This window comes from Notechis scutatus, chromosome 5, assembly GCF_049901735.1.
Source record: "Notechis scutatus isolate UNSWTSFEM ecotype Mainland chromosome 5, rNotScu1.2, whole genome shotgun sequence".
In the NCBI taxonomy this organism is placed as follows: Eukaryota; Metazoa; Chordata; class Lepidosauria; order Squamata; family Elapidae; genus Notechis; species Notechis scutatus.
The window spans coordinates 82,290,830-82,317,449 of record NC_142013.1 but is presented as its reverse complement, the minus strand read 5'-3'; the positions used below and the strand labels follow the sequence as shown (position 1 = coordinate 82,317,449).

Here is a 26,620-nt window from a genome sequence, read left to right as displayed (position 1 = left end):
GGGCATTTTATTGTGGACTTATTTTAGACTACAAGTCTGTTGCCTGTTCATTCACACAACTACTTGAAAATATAATGGGGTGGGCTAAGTAAAAGTTCAGGAACTCCTGAGGATCAAGACTAGTGAAAGCAATTGTAGAAATTAATTGTGCTCCAGTGGCATAAACAAAATCATCCATTCATAGCACATATAAGCATAGCAGGGTAGACATAGTAGTATATCATATTAGCATACAGTGAATGATTCCATTAAACTGCCCATTATGCCAGTTAAGTGAGTTTTGTTTTATTCTACAACCTTTCTTCCCATAGTTGTAAGTGAATCACTGCCGTTGTTAAGTAATATGTTGTTCAGTGAGTCTCGATTCCCTACTGACTTTGTTTCTCAGAAGGTCGCCAAAGGTTATCGCTTGATCACAGCATACTGCAACAGTCATAAATAGAATAGAACAGAAGGGAAGGGAATAAAAGATTTGGAAGGGACCTTGGAGGTCTTCTAGTCCAACCCCCTGTTCAGGTTGGTTGTCCAATCTCTTCTTAAAATGGTTGTCAAATGTCTTCTTAAAACTTCAGTATTGGAGCATTCACAACTTCTGGAGGCAAGTTGTTCCACTGATTAATTGTTCTAACTGTCAGGAAATTTCTTCTTAGTTCTAAATTGCTTCTCTCCTTGATTAGTTTCCAATCATTGCTACTTGTCCTGACTGTTGTGAACGAAAGAAATGTAATTAATAAAGACTCATTTGCCTAGCAGGATCGTAAGCGGGCGGTGTTCTTGACCCATTATTGGACCAGCCGTTTTAGAATGGCGAAGGCGCCGCGAAACCGGCTGAAGTGACAGCAATGGATTGGGACAACCTCGAGCCTATCCTACGGGCTCACTATGGCCCCGCCATACCAACGTTGGTTCGGAGACACGATTTTTATCAACGGGATCAGCGGAAGGGTGAAAATATTGCAGACTTCATCGCTGACCTAAGAAACCTGGGAGGCCTCTGTGGGTTTTCAGACCTAGAAGAAGCTATGCGAGACCGCATAGTTCTGGGGTTAGATGACCACGCAGTACAGAGCAAGATCATGGCAAAAGGGGACATCGATCTTGCAGATGCCATTGCTGACACTACTGCAGCAGAGGCAACCAAGAAGTTGGCTGCTCGAATGCGCCGCACCAACGCACCGCTCCGTCAGTTCGCCCATGAAGCCTCACCTCAACTAGAAAGACACTCAGCGACAGCGCACCACGAGGACCTCGAGTCCCAATCCGAGAGCGATGAAGAAGAGGTTAACAGACTTCGGGCCGAACGAGATCAACAAACTCTAAAACTTCAGCGCCCATGTGCGGGTTGTGGGGGAAACCACCCGCGATCCGTTTGCAAATTCCTCGACGCAATCTGCCGTTCCTGTGGGAAGAGAGGCCACATCGTACGGGTCTGCAGAAGTAAGAGGGAATTCAACACAAACAAAAAGGAGAACAACCTCCGCCAAACCACAGGGAACCTCCCTGCAAATCGGGATCGTTTGAATAACCAATGTAACAACCATGCCTACAGCAGCAAAACATCTGCTCTTCCAACAAGACGAGAAGAGGCACACCAGACTATTATTATCGGCCACGCTTCGTCATTAGACAAACAAAAGATCCGAGTGGAAGTGGCCATCGAGAACAAACCTTGCCAGATGGAAGTCGACTCCGGATCGTCCCTCTCAATGGTTTCCTGGAAGACCCTTAAACAGCTGATCCCTACCATCCATCGGCAAGACCTCAAAACACAGAAAATCATCCTCAGAGATTATCAGGGGAACTCAATCCCAGTTGTCGGAGTGAGTCAAGTCCATGTATCTTTTAAAGATCGTGCCGTGTCTCTCCCATTAACTGTCGTCAATGGTGACCGGCCCAGCTTACTAGGCCTACAATGGTTCGCCCCACTTGGGATCGAGGTGGCCGGCATTCACCAGGCCGGAAGCGACAATTGGGAAGAGAGCATCGTCCAGGAATTCCACGACGTGTTTTCGGACAACTTAGGCAAGTACAAGGGGACCCCTATATCATTTAGCCTCAATCCAGAAGTAGCCCCTATCCGCCTTAAGCCTCGTCGGGTGCCGTTTGCCCTTAAACCCAAGATTGACGAGCAACTTGATAAGTTAATAGCCCAAGGGGTGTTGGAGCCTATTGACCACGCCCGTTGGGAAACCCCAATCGTAACCCCCATCAAACCGGATGGGTCAATCAGAATTTGTGGAGACTACCGCACCACTCTGAACCACGCACTCCAACAGAGCGCTTATCCGGTGCCGGTGGTTCAACATCTTCTCCACTCCCTGGGCGGCGGGAAGATCTTTGCAAAGTTAGACTTAGCGCAAGCGTATCAACAACTACCCGTTGATGCGGAAACCGCAGAGGCACAGACTATCGTTACATACCGAGGTGCCTTCAAATGCAACAGACTCCAGTTCGGAGTGAGTGTAGCCCCAGGGATATTTCAGAGTCTAATGGAGAGACTTTTACAGGGAATAAAAGGGGTTGTACCATATTTCGATGACGTGTTAATTGCTGCCCCAAATAGAGTAGAGCTTGAAAGGTGTCTCAGATTGGTTTTACATAAATTTAAGGACGCCGGCCTCAAGGTTAAAAAAAATAAATGTCAACTATGCACTGAAAGGGTAGAGTTTCTCGGATACCTCCTCGATAAACACGGTATTCACCCTACTGAAAACAAACTCAGGGCAATCAAGAACGCCCCAAGACCTAAAAATAAGACTGATCTCCAGGCTTTCCTGGGACTTATTAACTTTTACAACATCTTCTTGTCCCAGAAGGCGACTGTAGCTGAGCCCCTACATAGACTTCTCGACAAGAAAGCCACCTGGGTCTGGGGACATCGAGAAGAACGCTCTTTTCAAAAAGTGAAAGATTTATTAACATCCGACACTGTGCTAATGCAGTACAATGAGACTTTGCCACTAAATATTACGTGTGATGCATCACCATTTGGGGTTGGAGCCATTTTGAGTCACATGTTACCAAATGGGCATGAAGCTCCCATTGCGTACTTTTCGCGGACATTAGCAAAGGCTGAACGAAACTATAGCCAACTTGACAAAGAGGCTCTTGCTATTGTATTCGGCCGTGAAACGATTTCACGAATATGTCTACGGGCGGCCCTTTACTCTAATTACAGACCACAAGCCTTTACTTGGCATTTTAGCAGGTGATAAACCAACCCCATACATATTATCGCCTAGAATGACTCACTGGTCAGAATTCCTAGCAGCCTACAGCTACGTACTGCAGCATCGCCCGGGAAAGCCATTCCCCATGCTGACGCTTTGAGCCGTTCCCCACTTCCGGAAACCGTCAGCAACCCAGCTCCAACCCTCACCACGCTGCAAATTGAAACCCTCAACTCGCCGCCACTAACGGCAAGAGATATCGCTGCCGGCACAAAACGAGACTCTATCCTCGCAAAAGTTCTCAGTTGGGTCGAACGTGGGTGGCCAGTCGAAGAAACCCCCGCCATTTTCACGCCGTTCAAACACCGGCAAACGGAACTATTCTCCCAGAAGGGCTGCATCCTATGGGGAGATAGAGTCGTCGTGCCAGAGAAACTACAGCGACTTGTGTTGAAAACCCTACACGAAGGACATCCGGGCATCGTCCGCATGAAGGCTCTCGCTCGAAGCTACGCGTGGTGGCCAGGCATCGATAAACAAATTGAAGCCGGGGTTACCATGTGTAGAAACTGCCAAGAATTCAGCAACGCCCCACTGAGAGCAATTCCCACCGAATGGGAAACTCCTCGAGGCCCGTGGTCCCGCATCCACATTGATTTCGCGGGACCCACGAAAGGACACACTTTTCTCCTAACCGTGGATGCCTATTCCAACTGGCTCAAAATCCACAAGATGAAAAGCACAACTACTGACTCGGTCATTAAAAAACTAGATAGATTATTTGCAACACACGGTTTCCCGGACGTTCTAGTTTCCGACAACGGACCCCAGTTTACGGCCCTCACCTTCGAACAATACTTGGCGGACCGGGGCATCCGCCACGCCTTAACTTCGCCGGCTCACCCTGCGGCAAACGGTAGGGCTGAACGGATGGTCCAATTCCTTAAAAAGACACTCCAAAAAATGGATCCGGGGAACATCGACGCTAGATTGAACAAAATACTCTTACTACAACACATTACCCCCCACAGTGTCACCAACAAGACCCCAGCCGAACTTTTAATGGGGCGGAAGCTTTGCTCCCACCTCGACCGACTACACCCATCTTACTCGCCAGAGAAACCCTGTGGATCCAGCGGAACGTATCACCAATTCAAGGTAGGCGACTTGGTCTACGCAAAAAACCTTTCCGGCGAACTGCTGTGGGTCCCAACCACCGTAGTCTACCTCACTGGCCCTAGATCTTACCGCCTTAAGACGACAGACGGCAAGATATGGAAACGCCACATAGACCAACTCCGATCTCATTTACAATCAAATATTCACGACCCTCCGGACTTCCAAACTCAGGGGGGAGGGAATACCGAGGGGGACGAAGACTGCATAGACAACGATGTAATCGGGGATAGACGGCCACTAAACCGAGTGCCTGCGCCACCTGAAGAAGGTCCGGGATCGGGGGCATCCTCCCCGCAGAGGAACACCATAGCGGAAACATGCCCGCCCGATCCAGGAATGGACTTAAGGGACTCTGATAGTGTCGCGGAATCAACCCCGGGCGAAGACGAGCCTTGCGTTCCACCGGAACCGAACTTTAAACAAAAACCGGTGGAACAGCGAAAATCGAATAGACAGGTAAAACGACCTGCATACCTGCATGATTACGTCACCACGGCCGTCAAACGAAACCCAGGGGGGAGGGGTATTGTGAACGAAAGAAATGTAATTAATAAAGACTCATTTTCCTAGCAGGATCGTAAGCCTGCACGTCCTATTGGCCCATATAATGGCAAGTTATGATTGGTTCATTCCGAGCAATCTGACTGGCTGTTGGCGGGCCGCGCCAAGGTTCAAACACTATCCATTGGTTATCCGGATAGCAGCTTACTCTATAAAAGAGTGACTGCTAGCCGGGGGTTTTTGTCTCTGTTATGCTCGTGAATAAAGAGCTGAAGTTCACAGTTTACAGTCTGGTCTCCGTTCATTAACCCATGCCTCAAACTTAACACTGATCTCAGGTGATTTTGAAAATAGTTTCACCCCCTCTTCTTTGTAGCCACCCCTGAGATATTGGAACACTGCTATCATATCTTCCCTGGTCCTTCTTTTCATTAACTAGACATACCCAATTCCAGAAAGCATTCTTTGTATGTTTTAGCCTCCAGTTCCTTAATCACCTTTGTTGTTCTTCTCTGCACTCTTTCTAGAGTCACGTCTTTTTTACATCGTGGCAACCAAAACTGGATGCAGGATTCCAAGTGTGGTTATATGAATCATTTGTCAAGCAATTCATGTGAATGACTGGGAATGCTGCAACAGTCATAAGTGTGGAAAAGTGTCATGAGTCACTTTTTTTAGTGGCACTGTAACTTCAAACGGTGATTAAATGAATGGTTGCAAGTTGAGGCCTATCTGTGTACTCAGCTGTTACAAAAATATCAAGAGCAGAAGCATCCCTTCATCCTTGAGAAATGAGACTTGGTCTGATTCCTCCTTGACGAAATGGGGCATTAGAGAGAAAAGGTAAAACACCAACAGTCTTGTAAGATTCTTTTACTATAATAAAAAGTATTTTTCATGTGCCTATGGAATCCGTTTTCTGATCTGGTCTACCTTATAGGTCTGACAAACATACATGGCATCTGCTGTGAAATTTCTACTTTCCTTCAAAGTACTTACAAAGTAGGGCTAGTAGTAGGTAGATAATAGCATTACCATAATAAATTGATACTATAGATTCGCAGGTTGGAATCAATAGTAAAAGCAATTTTATTATTGGAATTTTATTTTAACACTCATAGGAATAAAGCAAACTGAATATTATTTTATGGCCAAAATGACATCAAAGACATATCCTTTTTTGAACTGAACATCTTTAAAGCCAGCTGTGTTGAAGAGCGTACGATGCTCCGATGCTTTCCGTGTTTTTCCTTCAGAGTAAAGCAACATTACAATGCAGTACAAATGAGCAGGAAGAGACTCCGATATGTCTTCATCAACAGTTGGTTCCACCAGTAAAACTCCACCACATGTTGCATAAGTAATTTGGTTAATTCAGGAACAAGTTGCCTAGAAAAGGAGTGGTTTTCTTACCACCTCCTTTTCTTTGCTGAGACTGTGAGTTTTCTCTCACAACTTTGCCCCTCTTCTAACAATATTGCTTTGGACTCTTTTTTCCTAGGCTAAGGCCATGGTCTATTTTAGCCCCTTTGTGTCCCAAAAGTTATTGTAATATTATGCCAAGCTGCGGCTCCTTCAGCATTGTCTGTCTCCTAACACAGTGGCCCCCAACCTTTTTTGTACCACAGCCCGGTACCGGCATCACAAAATGATCCACGGACTGGTACCGGCATCAGCACGCATGACCAAGGCAAGGCGAGCCGAGCGACCGGCCAGCCAGCCGTCCCCCGCTTCTCCCCGCCACCTTCAACTCCTCCTTTGTACCTTTGTCGATGGGCTTTTCGGGCTCTTTCTTAATCTCCTCCTGAGTAACACGAGACTCCACCGCCATCGGGATGGCTCTTTGTTTGAAGCCGCCCCCCCTTCGACGAAACTAAGGTGCGAGGATTCCTTCAGCACCCAAACGCCGCTTTCCGACCAACAAGCTCACCCGGAAGCACTTTCTCAAGCGCCGTCGAAACAAGATGGCGGTGCCCAAGCAAAATAGGTGGCCCGGTATAAAATGATCCACGGACCGGTCCCGGTCCGGGGCCCGGTGGTTGGGGACCACTGTCCTAACACATACTATTTTAGCCCACTTAATTCAGGACTGCTTCTGGCACTCTGCCTATACTTCATGATTGAGCCATCATGGAAATTTTAAGCAATCTTTTCCCAACTGGACTTTGCTTATATTCAATGATAAATGGCCTCTCACTACCTTAAAAGGGTAAGAAACAAATAGGTTTCATAATCTATATGGGATTTAGGCACCTATGGGAGGAAGTGGTTTCCACAGTATACTGATTCATGATTCAGTATGGTTAGAGAATGTGATCCAAAATGTAATTATAAAATTTCTTCTCAGAGTTCAGATTTAATAGCTAAGAAATATTGTTTGTGCTTTAAAATGTCAAGTTTGCCTCCAGGAGATTATAAGTTTAGAAAAGTGTTATAGCACGTATTTTATGTGCAAATGGATCAATTTCTAATTTATTAGGTAGAAAACTTCCACCTTTCTATCTCCAAATCTGCTACCACCTATTTTAGCAACACAATCTAGAATCAACGTTATTTCTTCCCCACTATAAGTATTCCTCAATTTATGACCAGCACATTCAGTGACTATCCAAAACTACAGTGGTGCTAAACAAAGGGAATTATGTTTACTAATTAATTTAATAATAAAGGGATGATGTTACCTAGTCTGGTAATGAAATGTAACATTTAGAAACTAAATTAAAACAAGCTTAGAGAGCAAACCACAGCCAAAAGGGGAATCATGCTTCCTGCCTGAAGTTATAGCTATCGCAGTGCCCCTGTGCTCATATGATCCAAATTTGGGCACTTAGCAGTGCATCCACAAACACACCATAGGGATAATTCCTTGCCACCTATTTATCTCTCCCCACCATCTCAGTTGCCCACCTAGTCCTCCAGCACATACAAAGCTGCCCAGGAGGCCTCAGCCTGTTCCTACCTCTCACTACTGCATCACATCCAGAAAGCTGAGGCCTTCTCCCTGCTCCACGTGCCTCGCCTATTACATTTGCTTTTCTGCAGCTACTGGTAGCTATCGCAAACCAATGCCAGGCAGACCTGAACAGCTAACAACCATGATGTTTCTGAAGAGTAAAAAGGAGCAGAGGGAACTCTTGTGTGGGCTGGAAAAAAGGAAACTTTGATCCTAAACATCCGAGCTTCCTTTCTCTGGCCCTGGATATTGGTTCTTTTCCATGCATAAACAGTAGGCAAAGGCCTGCTATGGACCAAAGAAATAAAATTCTGTCAGATTCCAAAACCTAAGAAACACAAGTCATTATTCTTCCGAACAGAATTCTTTATTTTTCTACACCTATAGACAAAATCTTGCCGAAATGAAGCAGATCAATCATATACTTTGGGAACTATTAGGCAGGTTGCTTTTGTTAAGTTTGAGGCATGGGTTTAATGAACGGAGACCAGACTGTCAACCTTGAACTTCAGCTCTTTATTTACAGCATGTTAACAGAGACAAAAAAAACCCGGATAGCGGCCGCCCTTTTATAGAGTGAACTGCTATCCGGATGACCAATGGGTGATGTTATTGGGTTTGAACCTCGTCCAATGGGACTCGGCCCGCCAACAGCCAGTCAGATTGCTCGGAATGAACCAATCCTAACTTGCCATTATATGGGCCAATAGGAAGTGCAGGATTACGATCCTGCTATGTAAATGAATCTTTATTCATCACATTTCTTTAGTTCACAACACCCCTCCCCTCTGGGTTCCGTTTGAGGGCCGTGGTGACGTAATCACGCAGGTATGCAGGTTGTTTTACCTGCCTATTTGATTTCCGCTGTTCCACCGGTTTTTGTTTAACGTTCGGTTCCGGTGGAACGCAAGGCTCGTTTTCGCCCGGGGTTGATTCCGCGACACTATCAGGGTCCCTTAAGTCCATTCCTGGATCGGGCAGGCATGTTTCCACTACGGTGTTCCTCTGCGGGGAGGATGCCCCCGATTCCGGACCTTCTTCAGGTGGCGCGAGCACTTGGTTTAGCGGCCTTCTGTACTCAATTACGTCGTCGTCTATACGGTCTTCGTCCCCCTCGGTATTCCCTCCCCTCTGAGTTTGGAAGTCCGGGGGGTCGCGGATATTTGGTTGTAAGCGAGATCGAAGTTGATCTATGTGGCATTTCCAAGAACATCTGGAAACGATCCATATACGACTCCCAGTCTTCTTTTTCTGGGTCAAAAAGAGCGGGTGGTATAGCGCCGCCTGACATCCTGTCGATGTAGGTGCACTCTCAGCCACGTGCTTCGGTTGGAACTCTGTAGGGTTTAGCCAGCTCTTTTGTCTCCGTATCCCATCCTCGTCGCCAGTGTTAAGTTTGAGGCATGGGTTTAATGAACGGAGACCAGACTGTTAACCTTGAACTTCAGCTCTTTATTTACAGCATGTTAACAGAGACAAAAAACCCCGGATAGCGGCCGCCCTTTTATAGAGTGAACTGCTATCCGGATGACCAATGGGTGATGTTATTGGGTTTGAACCTCGTCCAATGGGACTCGGCCCGCCAACAGCCAGTCAGATTGCTCGGAATGAACCAATCCTAACTTGCCATTATATGGGCCAATAGGAAGTGCAGGATTACGATCCTGCTATGTAAATGAATCTTTATTAATCACATTTCTTTAGTTCACAACAGCCTTCACCCTCTTTCTCTTACACAAAACTATCTGAACTGTGTTGTCTCTTACATCTCTAGAACACATCCCCTCTCTCCTGTGAATGTGACCCATCACAGACCTTTTGGTTCCTAGCTTCCTTTCTCCAGCCCAGTGCATGGAAGGGGGTAGACTGCCTTCTTTCTGCAGGCAGTTTTTCAGTCTGAGTTTAATGACCCCTACAATTGCTTAACAACCAGGAGACCAGGATTGTAGCTGTTGAGCGAAGCAGTCAGGTGAAGTATGGCTTAATGACTGCAACCACTTACAATCAAAATTATGAACCATAGTACTTGTATATTGCCAAAGCTTGTTGTTAGCACATAAAACAGCTATGCAGGGCTCTGATTGGCTTGCTTTTCTTCCCATTCGCAAATGGCAATTTTTTCTCTTTCTAGCAATGCCTACCTGGCTTACAGGCCATAAATAATTTTGTTAGCAGCTGGATGCACTTTTCATCACTCCAATTATACATGACTTTTGATAATATGTATAGATCTGCTTCAGGAATTGGATTTTTAAAACAATCCCCTGTAAAAAGAATAATCCTTTTATTAAAGTAGGACTCTGTCAAAGCCTAAATCATCTTGGAAAAAGAATTGATTCTCCCTTTCATAAAGATTGTCTCTACAATACTACTAGCTTCTTTCAGAAGTGCTTTTTAAAATGGCAGAGATATTGATTCAAAACATATATTACCTTCATGGAAAGAGATCCGGGAATCATCTGAAAATGAACTATATTTTTTTGATTTTTCCACAATTTCAGGAAGGTCACAAAGTTTCACAGTACAATTTGGGTACTTTGAAATTAATTCCTTGGCTAAGCAAACATTATTTCCTTAAAGAAAAACAAAATGCAAAAAAAAGGAGTTAAGAAAAACATCCTGTATGTCAACATTTGTGATGATTTACTATAACCTTTATTAAGATTTCTTAGTTATTTCCATCACTTTAGGTTTTATGTAGATGGGCTAAGCAGGTACATAATACTGTGATTTAAACAAATATATTCATTGAAATATGTTGTCTCATTCATTGTCCTACACTGTTACATTTTTGTCGGTACCTTTTTACTACCTCTAAGGAGTTCGTTTATTTTAAAATCTATCCTACTAGATGTTATTTTTCATTCCACTCCTATCCAGTGATTCTTTGCATCATTTCTTCTCTTATTACTTTGCTTTATCAAAACTAAAGATCTTACTTTTACTCTAAGTGTCTGTAATAAAATCTGAACAGAAATTAATCCAATCTTTTCTGTTCCATTATTGCTTACAGTTTTATGTAATGTATCTATTTTATAAGTTGTGTTGTTTTCCATTCTGACTGTGAAAACATTTTTCAAACTTAATACCAGATATTCAAGGATCTTTTATCCTAAAACCTCCACTATAGTAAATCTATGCTACATTATAGCAATAGCACTTAGACTTATATACCGCTTTATACTGCTTTACAGCCCTCTCTAAGCGGTTTACAGAGTCAGTATAACAATTTGGGTACTCATTTTACCCACCTCGGAAGGATGGAAGGCTGAGTCAACCTTGACCCTGGTGGTATTTGAACTGTAGGCAGCTGGCTGCAGAAGTAGCTTGCAGTACCGCACTCTAACCGCTGCGCCAAAGAGGCTCCATATTATGTTTTACATATATTTTTTTCTCTGTGTATGCCTTCAACTAAGTTTTGACTCCTGGAGATTGCCTGAACAAGTTCCCCCTGTTTTCTTGCCAAGATTTCAGAATTGGTTTACCATAGTCTCCTTCTAGAGCTGAGAAAATAACTGGCCCAAGGTCACCCAGGTGGGTTTCTGCCTGAGGCTGGAGCACAACTCTTGCTTTCTAGCTTGATGCATTTAACCCCAACAAAAAGCTCTTTCGTGGATTAAGATAATGCTGATAAGATAATTCATTTTAAAGTTGATATTTACAATCAATGTTTAAATTCTAGGAGAGGAAAGACACAGGATTGGATCCTTCACTCTGACTTTTACAATTAAGAAATTACATGTTTTGACAGAACCTGAGCACCATATCACATTAAATTAATAATAATGAGTATGATTAAGACCTTCTAGTACTTACCATCTAGATTATAAATGAGCTGAAAACCAGAAAGATCAAATGAAGATACAACTTCTTTTCCATACAGAGTCCAACTTTCATTCATGTACCTAAAAAGGCTTTCAGCACCTTCGTTTGATCTAGAATTAAAATTTGTTCTGGCAGATGATCAACAGACATATAACTAAATGAAATACAATATGATTAACACCTGATCATAAAGCTGGAATTATACTTTTCATTATATGGCTATGGTTTCTGCAGGCTTTTGTGTTAATTATCTGGTTTTAAGAAGCAGGTTGTTAAATATCTGAACTGAAGTTGATGGCATTATTAGTCCATATGCACCTAAATGAATTATTCCCAATTATTCTCTATATGCTCACTTTATACACTGAGCAATTCCTGGCCAGAACTGCTAAATGTGTCAATATGTGCTTCAGGATCAGCTATTCTGGAAGGGATCTGAAAAATAGTCCAACGTTTTTGTGGACTGGCATTTGAGCAATAGAAAACACAGGACAAGGATTTGGGTGACTCTCTGGATAATGAATGAAAGCATCTTTGTTCCTATACCGCACCTTCTAGCAGTTGAGATGTAGTTGACCTAACTCTACTTGTAGATTTCAAATGTCCCTTTTGAAAATTAATACTTGGACAGGTTGTTAGAATATCCCAATACCAGAAAAAGATAGATAGAAAACTTGAAAAAATCATAAGACAGAAAAGACATGGGCAGTATGCATGGTATTTGTGCTTCACTAAAATCCAAACATAATTACTTCTCAAAAGAAAAACCCTCTCTTCAGTTCTTTGTCTTCTTGCAAACCATCTATTCTTCAATTTTGAAAAAAAAAATCGAAAACAATCTATTCTTCTATGTTGAAAAAGCACTACACAATCTAAAACCATCTCTATCTATTGGACCGGATGGAATATGTGCCTACTTCTTAAAAAAACTATCCACTGCCATAGCTGAACCTCAAAGCATAATCTTTGAAAAATCTTTCAGGACCAGCTCCTTGCCTAACCTATGGTCACAAGCCATGGTCATCCCCATCTTCAAAAAGGGAGACCCCAGCCTAGTTGAAAATTACAGACCAATCTCCTTATGCTGCGTCACCTGTAAAGTCATGGAATCAATTATTAACCAATCCATTATCCTCCACTTAGAGACAAACAACCTACTCTCCAATAAACAATTTGGTTTCAGGAAAAAACTATCCTGTAATCTGCAACTCTTACACTGCAAAAACATATGGATGACACAACTCGATCAGGGCAAAGCAATAGATGCAATCTACATAGACCTTTGAAAAGCCTTTGATTCAGTGGTACACGACAAACTACTCCTAAAAATAAAATCTTATGGTATCTCTGGACAACTGCATAACTGGATAGAAGCATTCCTGTCAAACAGGCAACAAATGGTCAAAATTGGGAGTGTCCTATCAAATTCTGTACCTGTCAATAGTGGTGTCCCCCAAGGCAGTGTTCTAGGACCAACTCTCTTCATACTCTACATAAATGACCTCTGTGATCATATTAAGAGCAACTGCGTTCTTTTTGCTGATGATGTAAAGCTGTTCAATACCACAGACAATACTGCTACCCTTCAAAAAGATCTTGACTATGTATCAGAATGGTCAAACAAATGGCAACTTCAAATCTCAACAAATAAATGCTCTGTCTTACATATTGGCAAAAAAAAAATCAGAAAATAAAATACAAGCTGAATAGTCAAGATCTTGTTGATGATCCAAGCTCTGTAAAGGACCTTGGAATACTCATCTCTAATGATCTAAGTGCTAGAGCCCACTGTAACTACATAGCCAAAAAGGCATTAAGAGTTGTTAACCTAATCCTACGTAGCTTTTTCTCTGGTAATGTCACACTACTAACTAGAGCATACAAAACATTTGCTAGACCAATACTCGAATACAGCTCATCAGTCTGGAACCCACATTACGTATCTGATATTAATACAGTTGAGAAAGTCCAGAAATATTTCACAAGAAGAGTTCTCCACTCCTCTACTCGTTGTAGAATATCTTATGCCACCAGACTTGAAATTCTAGAACTAGAAAACCTTGAATCACACCGTCTTCGGTCTGATCTAAGTATGGTATATAAAATCATACACTGCAATGTCCTACCTGTCAATGAATACTTCAGCTTCAACCATAACAACACAAGAGCACACAATAGATACAAACTCAAGGTTAACCGCACCAAACTTGATTGCAGGAAATATGACTTCAGCAACAGAGTGGTCAATGTCTGGAATAATCTACCTGACTCTGTAGTTTCTTCCCCAAACCCCAAAAACTTTAACCTTAGACTGTCTACTATTGACCTCACCCCTTTCCTAAGAGGTCTGTAGGGGGCGTGCATAAGCGCACCAACGTGCCTACCATCCCTGTCCTATTGTTTCTTTTGTGTTTCTTATATGTACCCATTTCATGTATTCATAACTATGTATATACTTATACTTATTACCTTGTAAGCAATTGACAAATCAAATAAATAAATAAATAAAATAAATTTTCATAACTGATAACTTGCTTAATCATGTTGTTTGTAACCTAGTCCCCAAGTTTTGACTATAGGTTGGATGGAATAATGTGAGAAATAAGAGCAAAACTGGGTTTTGGTTCTGCTTGTGACACACTGGCCAAAATCATTGTAGGCGAGTATTATTGCTAATTTAGTCTTTTGGTCTTATGAAAATATTTGCAGGGTTGCAAAAATGAGATAGGTTAAGAAAAACAAAGGAAAACAGCTATTTACTACCCAATCTTTATATAGGAAAATCATAAAAATGCTAGTTTTACCTGTACAGAGGTTCATAAAAATCCTTTGGAGAAATGCCATGTTTCGACAGAATCTCAGTGTTTCCATCCCTGTAGCAGATATTTTTGTTTGTTTTTTAAAAAGAATTGAAAGTAAAATAAATGACATTGGTGATTATATTCTTTTAATTTCTTCAATTATATTCAGCATCAAATAGTGCTTGTATTCAAATAGCAAATAATATTACTTGCAGTTACTCAAAAAATAAACACTAATGGAAAGCTAGAAAGAGAGTAAATTGAACTGAGATCTTGATATTCATTTTGTTTCACTGTGTGTTTTTTATTATTAAATAGTATGATGACCAAACAAATTCCTTTAACCAAGATTCCTTTAACCAAAACTCCTTTAACCAAGGAGAGAAGGAAAAAAGACGGAGGAGACGCCGCTGCCGCTGCTGCCGCTTCGCTCCGGCCCCCACTTAAGCTGCCGTCTCCGACTCTTGTGACCGCCGCTTTCCTTTGTCGGGTAAGGAGATCGAGCGATCTGCTGAAAAACTTGAGGGAGACGACGGGCAGCGAGGGAAGAAAAAAGACGGAGGAGACGCCGCTGCCGCTGCTGCCGCTTCGCTCCGGCCCCCGACTCTTGTGTCCGCCGCTGCAACTCGCCGAGAGCTCCCGGGGACTGGAGAGAGAAGGAAGAAAAATCCAAGAAGCGCCGGCCGGGAGGATCGCTGGGTGAGAGCGCTCCAACTTTCTCTCCCAATTCGGTCTCCTGTTGTGGGGTCGCTCCGGAGAGGTTTCCTTCTGGTTCTAAGTCCCCGTGTGAATCCAGAGAAAGGACGATTCTGTAGCCACGTTCTCCATCCCTTGAAAAAATTGAAGAGCTCCGAGGACGGTAATCCCTTCCTCACGATCTAAAAAGCCCTTAAATAAGAGTGGAGGGGTACGCCATTTTAACTAGGACGAGCCCCGCAGACAAAGAAGACTCCTAATACAACCTCATCACCTCAAAACTTACAACTTTTCTACCTCATCACCTATATCAACGATTAGATAATCAATTTCTATAAAATATTTTATTAATGGTTTAATTGATTTATTGTTTTTTAATTGATTAGTGTGATTAGAGTGTTTAGTACAAATAGTATGATTACTGACTAGTTTAAAAGACCAAAATTCATGTAATTTAATTGAATAGTAAAATCTTTGATTTAGTGGATTTAAATGAACAGTGTGAGTAATGATTAGTGTAAATAATTGACTAGTGATTAGAGTAATTAATTGACCAGGCTGATTGTTGCTTAGGAATATTATCTGACTTGAGAGATTACTACAATAGATTGTTTGATATTGTTTGATGTAATATTGACTATATAGATTACCCTAAATTGTTCATTTAATTAATTCAATCAACGTACTATTTTACCAATATTACCATGCCAAAAAGAAAATCCTACCTCAAACCACAACTCAATGAGAAGACAATCCCCACCAATGAACTACAAGACTCCTGCACCAATGAACTTCAAGACTCCTGCACATGCCTTAAATGCTGCAAAAATCTAAAGGATAATAAATACTCCATCAAATGTTCTCTGTGTAAAAATACACTCACCATGACTGCTTGGGATTACCTGAGCAAATGATTCGATACCTAGAATCATCCAATGAGTTTCCATATTTCTGCAAATTATGCATATCCAAACTAGATCTGTCTAAAAGAGATGATACCGCCGAAACCATCAAAACATCCCCAAACATTGAAACCATTGAAACATCCTCAACCATCGAAACCATTAAAACATCCTCAACACCATACTAGCATCCCTGGACGCCGTAAAAGAAAGAATAACCAACCTTGAAAAAAAAGACACAACACAAAAACCTGAACATCAAATAGCCACAAACCACATCTCCACCCAACAACCACAATCCAATCCAAAACCCAATCCACAAATAAACGCAACCCAGACAAATATTGATATCCCAATCCTCATCAGAGAAGCTGTTGAGCGTGAACGGAAACGCCCAAACGCCATCTTATTTGGACTAGAAGACAGCATTGTCAATGATGACATCACAACTGTCCGAAACATCATCAGAGATTACCAAGCATCAACCATCTCCGTGATGAAATACTTGACATTTCCGCATTGACCGAGAGCTCAAAAATAGAGACGGCTCTGTGGCTCCCACGCTTGTGCAGGATCATTTGCAAAAATGAATCAAGCAAACGTAAACTCATTTACACTATAAACTCACTCGCCAAAACCAACACCAACCACAAAAACCTCCGTTGCCGCCCTGACTTAACCATACAGCAACGTGCCCGCCCCGTGCACTCCGCATCGAACTCAAAACCCGTCTAGACAATGGAGAGAAGGACCTGTACATTGACTACCATGCCGACTGTATCAAAAGTAAGACACGTAACCCAATACCCAACTTTTACCCTCAACCACCACCCTACCTCAACCACCTACCACCACCCACCATCACCCAAAACTACCCACCACCCACCATCACCCAAGGCTAGGCACGCACGCCCCAACTACCTCAATCCCAACTGCTGCCGGACTTAAATGCAAACTACTCAATGCAAGAAGCCTCGTGAATAAAATACCCGAATTTCTCATCCTCTTAAATATGGCTAACTTCGACATTATATTTGTCTGTGAAACATGGCTCAATGCATCTCTCCCCGACTCCATTACCACAGTAAGAGACTATCATGTTTACCGATCAGATCGTGAAAATCGTCGAGGAGGTGGTGTTGCTATATTCTATAAAAATCCTTACATCTAAAAATATCCAAGTTACCCAGGAGCTTGCCCTTCCTGAAACCATCATATGTGAACTATCCTTAAATATCACAATTGATTCTTACTATGTTACAGAGCACCTGATTATGACATCGAACATGTAAACAAGCTAAATACACTACTAACATGGGCTACATCCTACCCATACCCTTTTATCTTTCTTGGAGATTTCAATCTACCTCATATCGACTGGACCCTAAATAATTGTACAACTGAAATCATACACACAACCTTCTACAATGCTATTACAAATCTAGGTCTTGAACAACTAGTAACCAACAACACTAGACTGAACAACTGCCTCGATCTCATCTTCTGCAATAGTTTGAATTTAATTTACGGAATACAAACCAAAGAACCCTTTTCCAGTAGTGACCACAATATGATTGACTTTTGCCTCAACATACGTCCACACAAAAATCACCACAATGATGTCATCCCTAATTATAACTTCAAAAAGGCAACTATGATCTTATAGATAACGATCTCTCATCCCTCGATTGGCAATCTCTATTCACTGGATGCAATACTGTTGAAGACCATTACAACATTTTTTTACTTGAAGTCAAAAGAGTCATCAAACTATATGTTCCAACAACAACTCCCAAAACAAAACAAAAAGCAGATTACCCATATCAATAAGGAAACTTCAATCCAAAAAGAGATCACTCTGGCGGAAAAACAAATCTGGTCACGTTGCTAATTTCAAAACCGATACAAAAATTTATGCCACCAGATAAAGACCGAATGCACCAATTATCACATTAAACAAGAGGAAAACCTTCTAAGCACCAATTCCACCCGTGCTTTTTACAATTTTGTAAACAACAAACTAAAAGACTCAAGGTCCATCCCTCCCTTGATAGGACCCGATGGTAAAGACTGCAGCGACGACACCATTAAAGCCAACATCTTTAACACATTCTTCGGCTCAGTGTTTGTAAACAGTAATGGATCATGCCCAATGTTTCCTAGCCGTACCACAGATAACAACAATGATCTAATACATATCGATTTTACAGTAGACAACGTTGAAAAAGCACTACGCAACCTAAAACCATCTCTATCTATTGGACCGGATGGAATATGTGCCTACTTCTTAAGAAAGCTATCCACTGCCATAGCCAAACCTCTAAGCATAATCTTTGAAAAATCTTTCAGGACCAGCTCCTTGCCTAACCTATGGTTACAAGCCACAGTCATCCCTATCTTCAAAAAGGGAGACCCAAGCCTAGTTGAAAATTACAGACCAATCTCCTTATGCTGCGTCACCTGTAAAGTCATGGAATCAATTATTAACCAATCCATCATCCTCCATTTAGAGACAAACAACCTACTCTCCAATAAACAATTTGGTTTCAGAAAAAAACTATCCTGTAATCTGCAACTCTTACACTGCAAAAACATATGGACTACACAACTCGACCAGGGCAAAGCAATAGATAATCTACATAGACTTCTGCAAAGCCTTTGATTCAGTGGTACACGACAAACTACTCCTAAAAATAAAATCTTATGGTATCTCTGGACAACTGCATAACTGGATAGAAGCATTCCTGTCAAACAGACAACAAATGGTCAAAATCGGGAACGCCCTATCAAATCCAGTACCTGTCAATAGTGGTGTTCCCCAAGGCAGTGTTCTAGGACCAACTCTCTTCATAATCTACATAAACGACCTTTGTGATCATATCAAGAGCAATTGCGTTCTCTTCGCTGATGATGTAAAGCTGTTCAATACCACAGACAATACTACTACCCTACAAAAAGACCTAGACTATGTATCTGAATGGTCTAACATATGGCAACTTCAAATCTCAACAAATAAATGCTCTGTCTTACATATTGGTAAAAAAATCAGAAAATAAAATACAAGCTGAATAGTCAAGATCTTGTTGATGACCCAAGCTCTGTAAAGGACCTGGGAATACTCACCTCTAATGATCTAAGTGCTAGAGCCCACTGCAACTACATAGCCAAAAAGGCATTAAGAGTTGTTAACCTAATCCTACGTTGCTTTTTCTCTGGTAATATCTCACTACTAACCAGAGCATACAAAACATTTGCTAGACCAATACTCGAATACAGTTCATCAGTCTGGAATCCTTATTACGTATGTGATATTAACACAATTGAGAAAGTCCAGAAGTATTTCACAAGAAGAGTTCTCCACTCTTCTACCTGTTGTAGAATACCTTATGCCACCAGACTCAAAATTCTAAAACTAGAAAACCTCGAATTACGCCTGTCTTCGGGTCCGACTTAAGCATGGTATATAAAATCATACATTGCAATGTCCTACCTGTCAATGAATACTTCAGCTTTAACCATAACAACACAAGAGCACACAACAGATACAAACTCAAAGTAAACCGCACCAAACTTGATTGCAGGAAATACGACTTCAGCAATAGAGTGGTCAATGTCTGGAATACTCTACCCGACTCTGTAGTCTCTTCCCCAAACCCCAAAAACTTTAACCTTAGACTGTCTACTATTGACCTCACCCCTTTCCTAAGAGGTCTGTAGGGGCGTGCATAAGCGCACCAACGTGCCTACCGTCCCTGTCCTATTGTTTCTCTTATTCTTTTATTTTTCTTATATGTACCCATTTCATATATTCACAGCTATGTATACACTTGTACTTATTATCTTGTAAACAATTGACAAATCAAATAAATAAAAATAAATAAAACAAATAGATTGTTTTCTTCTTGGCTAGTAGAGAGCAGATTGTTGTCTTTTGAAGGATTGTTTTCACATTGATCATTCAATTATGAATTTTAAGGTTTTGATCAAATGGGTTAGGGTTAGGGTTAGCTTTGTATGTATGTGTGCAGGCATGCTTGTGCATGTGTGGAGACATTTTCCAGAAAAATTTCTCAAGAATTAAATTTTCATTAAGTGAATTTGCAACATGCACCACTGGAAAGTCCAAATGGAAATAGGTGTGGGTAATCAGCTCACTACCATCTATTGAAACTCCATCTCTTGTACAGCGCAGTAAAGTACTTCAAGAAAGTGCAGGGATTGTTAGTTCTTTCATCTCAACAGAGACAGCTGAGAAAACAGGCAAATTGTATTAAGCGATGACGATTCTACAATAAACAAGTGAATAATCAAGAAATCTAACAGGAATCTCTGAGTGAGGACTCAAGTTCCTGATCTTTTTGGGAAAGGAAGACTGGTCAGTAAAGTGTCCTTGGTGAAAAGATTTTTACTCCACTGTTAGATCTGGAGGAGTGGGCGCAATAACGGAGACAAGGCATCTGATAGTGACTCAACTCTTTAATAGTGACTTCAGAACAGAACAACATACTTGGGCAGCAGCAGCTCTTTTATAGAGCTGGCTGCTGTCACAACAACCAATGAAACTGAATTAACCGCTCTAAAAGCGTCCAATCAGAGACGGCCCACTGTCAGCCAATCAGGTCAGCCAGAGGCGGCCAATCACGATTCGCTTATCCGCGGGCCAATCAGAAGTGCAGGATTACGAGCCTGCTGCTGAAGTAAAGCTAGTAGGGTTATTGATGAATGAGTTTGCTTAGTTCGTAACACCCCTCCCCCCTAGGTTCCATCTGAGGGGTGGGGTGACGTATTCTCGCAAGTAGGCAGGCCGTTTCACCTATCTGTTCGATTTTCGCTGTTCCACCAGTTTCTGCTCTGGCGCTGGCTCCGGTGGGCTGTTTGCAGAACCGGGTGGCGAAGACGGTTCCACTACTCCGCTTGGGGACTCAGGGCTGTCCTCTCTGTTGTCATCCGGGTTCCCTGGGCTTGCTTCTATGGCCGGGCTGCATTGCGGCGAGGTAATCACCCGGCTCGGTCCTCCTCCGGAAGGTGAGTATCCCATGGTTGGTTGTGCAGACTGCTGGGCTTCAATTATTGGGTCGTTTGCTATTTCTATTTCGGCCCCCTCGATTTCCCCCCCCCCAGTTTGAGATTCAGGGGTTGAGATAGGGTTAGGTGCCAATCGGGGAACGAAGTTGGTCTATATGGCGCTTCCATAATTTCCCATCGCTAGTTTGTAGACGGTAAGATCTAGGGCCCGTAAGTTGAGTTATAGTAGCGGGGACCCACAATGGGTCACCCGAGAAGTTTTTCGCAAAGACTAAGTCGCCTACCTTGAACGCATGACACTTGCTGCTGGAACCGCAAGGTTTTTCTGGTGTGTAGGTTGGGTGTAGGCGATCGAGGTGTGAGCGAAGTTTCCAGCCCATCAGAAGTTCGGCCAGGGTTCTGTTTGTGATGCTGTGCGGGGTGATGTGTTGGAGGAGAAGCATTCTGATTACTTTGTCGTCAATGTCTCCATGTTCCATCTTGTGCAGGGTCTTTTTTATGAATTGGACCATTCGCTCAGCCCTGCCATTGGCCGCAGGGTGAGCCGGCGAATTTAAGGCATGGCGGATGCCCCGGTCGGCTAGGTACTGTTCAAATGCTAGGGCAGTGAATTGGGGACCATTATCTGAGACTAAAACGTCAGGCAATCCATGCGTAGCGAAGTCTATTTAATTTTTTAACGATGGCTTCTGTGGTGGTGCTCTTCATTTTGTGGACCTCGAGCCAGTTGGAATAGGCATCCACTGTTATGAGAAAAGTGTGTCCCTTGGTGGGTCCCGCAAAGTCAATGTGGATGCGGGACCAGGGACCACGAGGTGCATCCCATTCAGTTGGAGGTGCCTTTGGTGGGGCAGCGTGGATTTCCTGGCACTTGTTGCATGTGGGCACCCAGGCTTCTATCTGTTTATCGATACCTGGCCACCACGCGTAACTTCTTGCCAATGCCTTCATTCGCACGATGCCTGGATGACCATCGTGCAACAGTTTTAGAACTGTATGTTGTAATTTTTCTGGGATGACGACTCTGTCTCCCCACAAGATGCAGCCCTTCTGGGAGAACAGTTCTGTCTGTCGGTGTTTGAAAGGCGTGAAGGTGTCGTTGGGTTCGTTGTCAGGCCAACCTCGTTCCACCCAGCTGAGGACTCGAGCGAATACAGGATCCTTTTTTGTTTCCGCGGCGATGTCTCGTGCAGTCAGGGGTGGTGCAGGGAGAGTTTCAATTTGGAGAGCAGTTAGAGTTGGAGCTGGATCGTCTATGGCTTCCGGTAGCAGAGAACGACTCAAGGCGTCAGCGTGGGGAATGGCTTTCCCCGGGCGGTGTTGCAGTTGATAATCGTATGCGGCTAGAAACTCTGACCAACGGGTCATTCTGGGTGATAAGATGTGGGGAGTTGGTTTGTCTCCCGCTAAAATGCCAAGCAATGGCTTGTGATCGGTTATTATGGTAAACGGTCTTCCATATACATATTCATGGAAACGTTTAATAGCGGATACAATAGCGAGAGCCTCTTTATCGAGTTGGCTGTAGTTTCTTTCAGTCTTTGATAAAGTTCGTGAAAAGAAAGCAATAGGTGCCTCATTGCCATTAGGTAGGACATGGCTTAAGATGGCTCCCACCCCAAACGGTGAAGCGCCGCAGGTGACAGTTAAAGCCAAAGTCTCGTTATACTGCATTAATACAGCATCTGAGGTTAAGAGATCTTTTACTTGCTGGAATGCTCATTCTTCCCGATGTCCCCAGACCCAGGAAGCCTTCTTGTCGAGTAGTCTATGTAGGGGCTCAGCTACAGTCGCCTTCTGGGGCAAGAAGATGTTATAAAAGTTAATGAGTCCCAGGAAGGCTTGGAGGTCTGTTTTATTCCTGGGTCTTGGGGCGTTTTTTATTGCAGTTACTTTTTTTTCAGTAGGATGGATTCCCTTTTTGTCAAGAAGGTACCCAAGGAATTCAACCCTCTCAGTACAAAGTTGACACTTGTCTTTTTTTACTTTCAAACCGGCGTTTTTGAATTTCTGGAGAACCGTTCTGAGTCGTTTCTCTAATACGTCTCTAGTGGGGGCAGCTATCAAGACGTCATCGAAATAAGGCACGACCCCTTTTATGCCTTGTAGCAGTCTCTCCATCAGGCTTTGGAAGATGCCTGGTGCTACACTCACTCCGAACTGGAGTCTATTACATTTAAACGCACCTCTGTGCGTGACTATAGTCTGGGCCTCAGCAGTCTCTGCATCTACGGGTAGTTGCTGGTATGCCTGGGCTAGGTCCAATTTTGCAAATATTTTTCCACCTCCCAAGGAATGAAGAAGGTGTTGGACCACAGGTACGGGATAAGCGCTCTGCTGAAGCGCGTGATTTAGGGTGGCCCGGTAATCCCCACAAATTTTTATCGATCCATCAGGCTTTATGGGTGTTACAATCGGGGTTTCCCAACGGGCGTGATCGATCGGTTCCAACACCCCCTGGGCTATTAATTTGTCCAATTGTTCCTCAAACTTTGGCTTGAGTGCGAAAGGCACTCGACGAGGCTTAAGGCGGATGGGCGCAACCTCGGGGCTGAGGCTAAACGATATGGGGGATCCCTTGTACTTGCCTAGCTTCTCGGTGAACACGTCCTGGAACTCCTGGACGAGGGCCGCTTCCCAGTCGCTGCTTCCGGTCTGGTGAATGCCAGCTAGTTCAATCCCCAGTGGAGCGAATCACTGTAACCCCAACAAGCTGGGCCGGTCTCGATCGACGATGGTAATAGGCAGAGTTGTGGTGTGGTCCTTGAAGGACACCTGGACGTGGCGGGAACCGGCAACGGGAATCCTGTTTCCCTGGTAGTCCCTTAATATGATTTTTTGGGTGCTGAGGTCCTGGCGACGGATGTCAGGGATCAGCTGTTTGAAAGTTTTCCATGAGACCATTGATAGGGACGATCCCGAGTCTACTTCCATTACGCATGGACGATTCTCAATGGCGACCTTCACTCGGATCTTTCCTGCATCCAAGGATGATGCGTGACCAATGGTAATGGTTTGATGCACCTCTTCCCGTCTAGCTGACGCAGCAGGCGCTCTATTTCTGTAGTGATAGTGGTTCCATTGGTGATTCAGGCGGTCCCGATTTACAGGTGGGCTGCCCGTTGTTTGGCAGAAGTTGCTTTCTCTTCGGATTGGACTTGACCCTCGCTTGCTTCTGCAGACCTTTGTGATGTGGCCCCTCTTTCCACAGGAACGGCAGAGTGCATCGAGGAATTTGCAGTCAGATCGCGGGTGATTGGCCCCGCAACCGGCGCATTGACGCGAAGGTTTCTGGCTCCTCTGGTCTCGCTGGTCGCACTCTGACCTGAGTCGGTTGACCTCCTCTTCCTCACTATCAGACGAGGATTCGAGGTCTTCATGGTGAGCCGTTGTTGAGTGCCTCTCGGAAAAAGGCGTAGTATCACTGGCGAGTTGGCGGAGCGGTGCGTTGGTGCGGCGCATTCGAGCGGCCAACTTCCTGGTTGCTTCTGCTGCAGTAGTGTCGGCGATGACATCTGCGAGGTCGATGTCCCCTTTAGCCATGATCTTGCTCTGGGTCGTGTGGTCATCTAATCCCAGAACTATTCGGTCTCTCATGGCTTCCTCGAGGTTTGAAAAACCACAGAGTCCACCTAGGTTCCGGAGGTCAGCGATGAAATCTCCAACGCTTTCGTTTTCCGTTGGTCCCTCTAGTAAAACTCGTGTCTCCTGATGAGTGTTGGCACCGCGGGTGCATAATGGGCCCGAAGGATAGGAGCGAGGTTATCCCAATCCATTGTCTTAATTTCCGCTGGTTTAGCAAGTGCCTTAGCCATTTTAAAAACGGCAGGCCCGCAATGGGTCAGGAAGACCGCTCGTTTCTTGCCAGGCGCAGCGTCTTTCAGATTGTTGGTCTCCAGGAACATCTGGAACCTGTCTATATACGAGTCCCAGTCTTGGTTAGCCGGGTCAAATGGAGCGGGTGGCATGGCGCCGCTGGTCATCTTGCTGTTGTTGGCGCGCTCTTAGCCATGTGCTCTGTTCGGTGCTCAGCGAGTGCTCAGTCAGTTCTATCGTCTCCGCATCCCACCCTCGTCGCCAGTGTTAGATCTGGAGGAGTGGGCGCAATAACGGAGATGAGGCATCTGATAGTGACTCAACTCTTTAATAGTGACTTCAGAACAGAACAACATACTTGGGCAGCAGCAGCTCTTTTATAGAGCTGGCTACTGTCACAACAACCAATGAAACTGAATTAACTGCTCTAAAAGCGTCCAATCAGAGACGGCCCGCTGTCAGCCAATCAGGTCAGCCAGAGGCGGCCAATCACGATTCGCTTATCCGCGGGCCAATCAGAAGTGCAGGATTACGAGCCTGCTGCTGAAGTAAAGCTAGTAGGGTTATTGATGAATGAGTTTGCTTAGTTCGTAACATCCACCAATACTCTCTCCTTACCTCACAATTTCAGGCAAGTGTTGCAATGACAAATATGTGAATTCCGAACAGAATTTCATGGAATAATACTGAGACTTTGGACTTGATTTAGCCAGAAAGAGATCAGCAAACTCTGTGTTCCCATAAAGGTCTGAAAATGAAAGCATATTATTGCTTCAAAATACCATTTCTGAATTCCATATACTTTTCAGATGAGCAAAGCATAATGTTCACTGTAAGTGAATTGTAGTTTTCAGTTTATTCCAGTTTGTTTCAGTCATGAAACAAAAAACATTTGTTCTGGCATTCCAAAAAGTAAGGTGACCAATTTTTTTTACAATGAAAAGGAGGACACAAATAAATTGAAGAAAAAAAACAAAGCCACTTGCGCGTGGCACACTCTTGCACGCGGTGTACTCTTGTGCACGGCACTCTCTCTCAAAACAATTCTCAGATGTGGAGCGCATGCGTCTCATAATCGCGTCTCGCCACACTGTACCGAGCCTTGACGAATCGTCATGTCAAATACAAATACGTCACATCACACACAACGGACCTGATCGGCATCGATCAAATACGGAGATTTACAGATTAGTCTTCAAATATCAAAAAGGAGGACATGTAGGAGGACACTTTTTGAGAGAAGACAGAACTTACAAAAGGAGGACTGTCCTCCCTAAAGGAGGATGGTTGGTCACCTTACAAAAAGGGCTGCTGACAATGTTGAAATAAGTTACAGGCTGTTAGGCTGTCTGAATTCTCTGGATATAGCATTTATAAGAAAACAAATTAGTAACCAAAACTCATTAGCTATGTATAATTACTTCACAATGACTAAATCAAAACAGAAGAATAATGAGAAAAAAATGACCAGAAAGTGCTAACTTTTTGGAAAAGAATGCTATGTGATCATTTTAAAACAACTGTAACTGCTTCCTCCCTGCTAACAGCATCACCTTTGCCATCCTTCCATTCCACTTTCAGAACCTTTAACCCCACACAGGCCCTCAGCAGTGTCTGCATGGGTTTTTCATTTCTTCCCATCCCAGGTGAGACACTATCATTCTTTTGGACAGTCACTTTCCCTTTTTACCTGTCCTTTGGATTCCAAGGAAGAATCACAAAGGAGTCTTCTTTGGAGGCAATGCTTTTATA

General features: G+C 43.4%; 1 protein-coding gene across 1 annotated transcript; it reads right to left on the bottom strand.

Moving 5' to 3' along the window:
• Positions 1-5,990: 5,990 nt before the first annotated feature.
• On the bottom strand, positions 5,991-25,560 carry LOC113411729 (acetylserotonin O-methyltransferase-like). The gene is made up of 6 exons (XM_087967174.1): positions 25,487-25,560; positions 14,433-14,501; positions 11,620-11,738; positions 10,236-10,376; positions 9,945-10,067; positions 5,991-6,199 (listed from the first exon to the last, which is right to left on the bottom strand). The coding sequence occupies exons 1-6, from the start codon at positions 25,543-25,545 to the stop codon at positions 5,991-5,993; spliced, it is 720 nt and encodes a 239-aa protein (XP_087823300.1). The 5' UTR covers positions 25,546-25,560.
• Between the last annotated feature and the right edge of the window lie 1,060 nt (positions 25,561-26,620).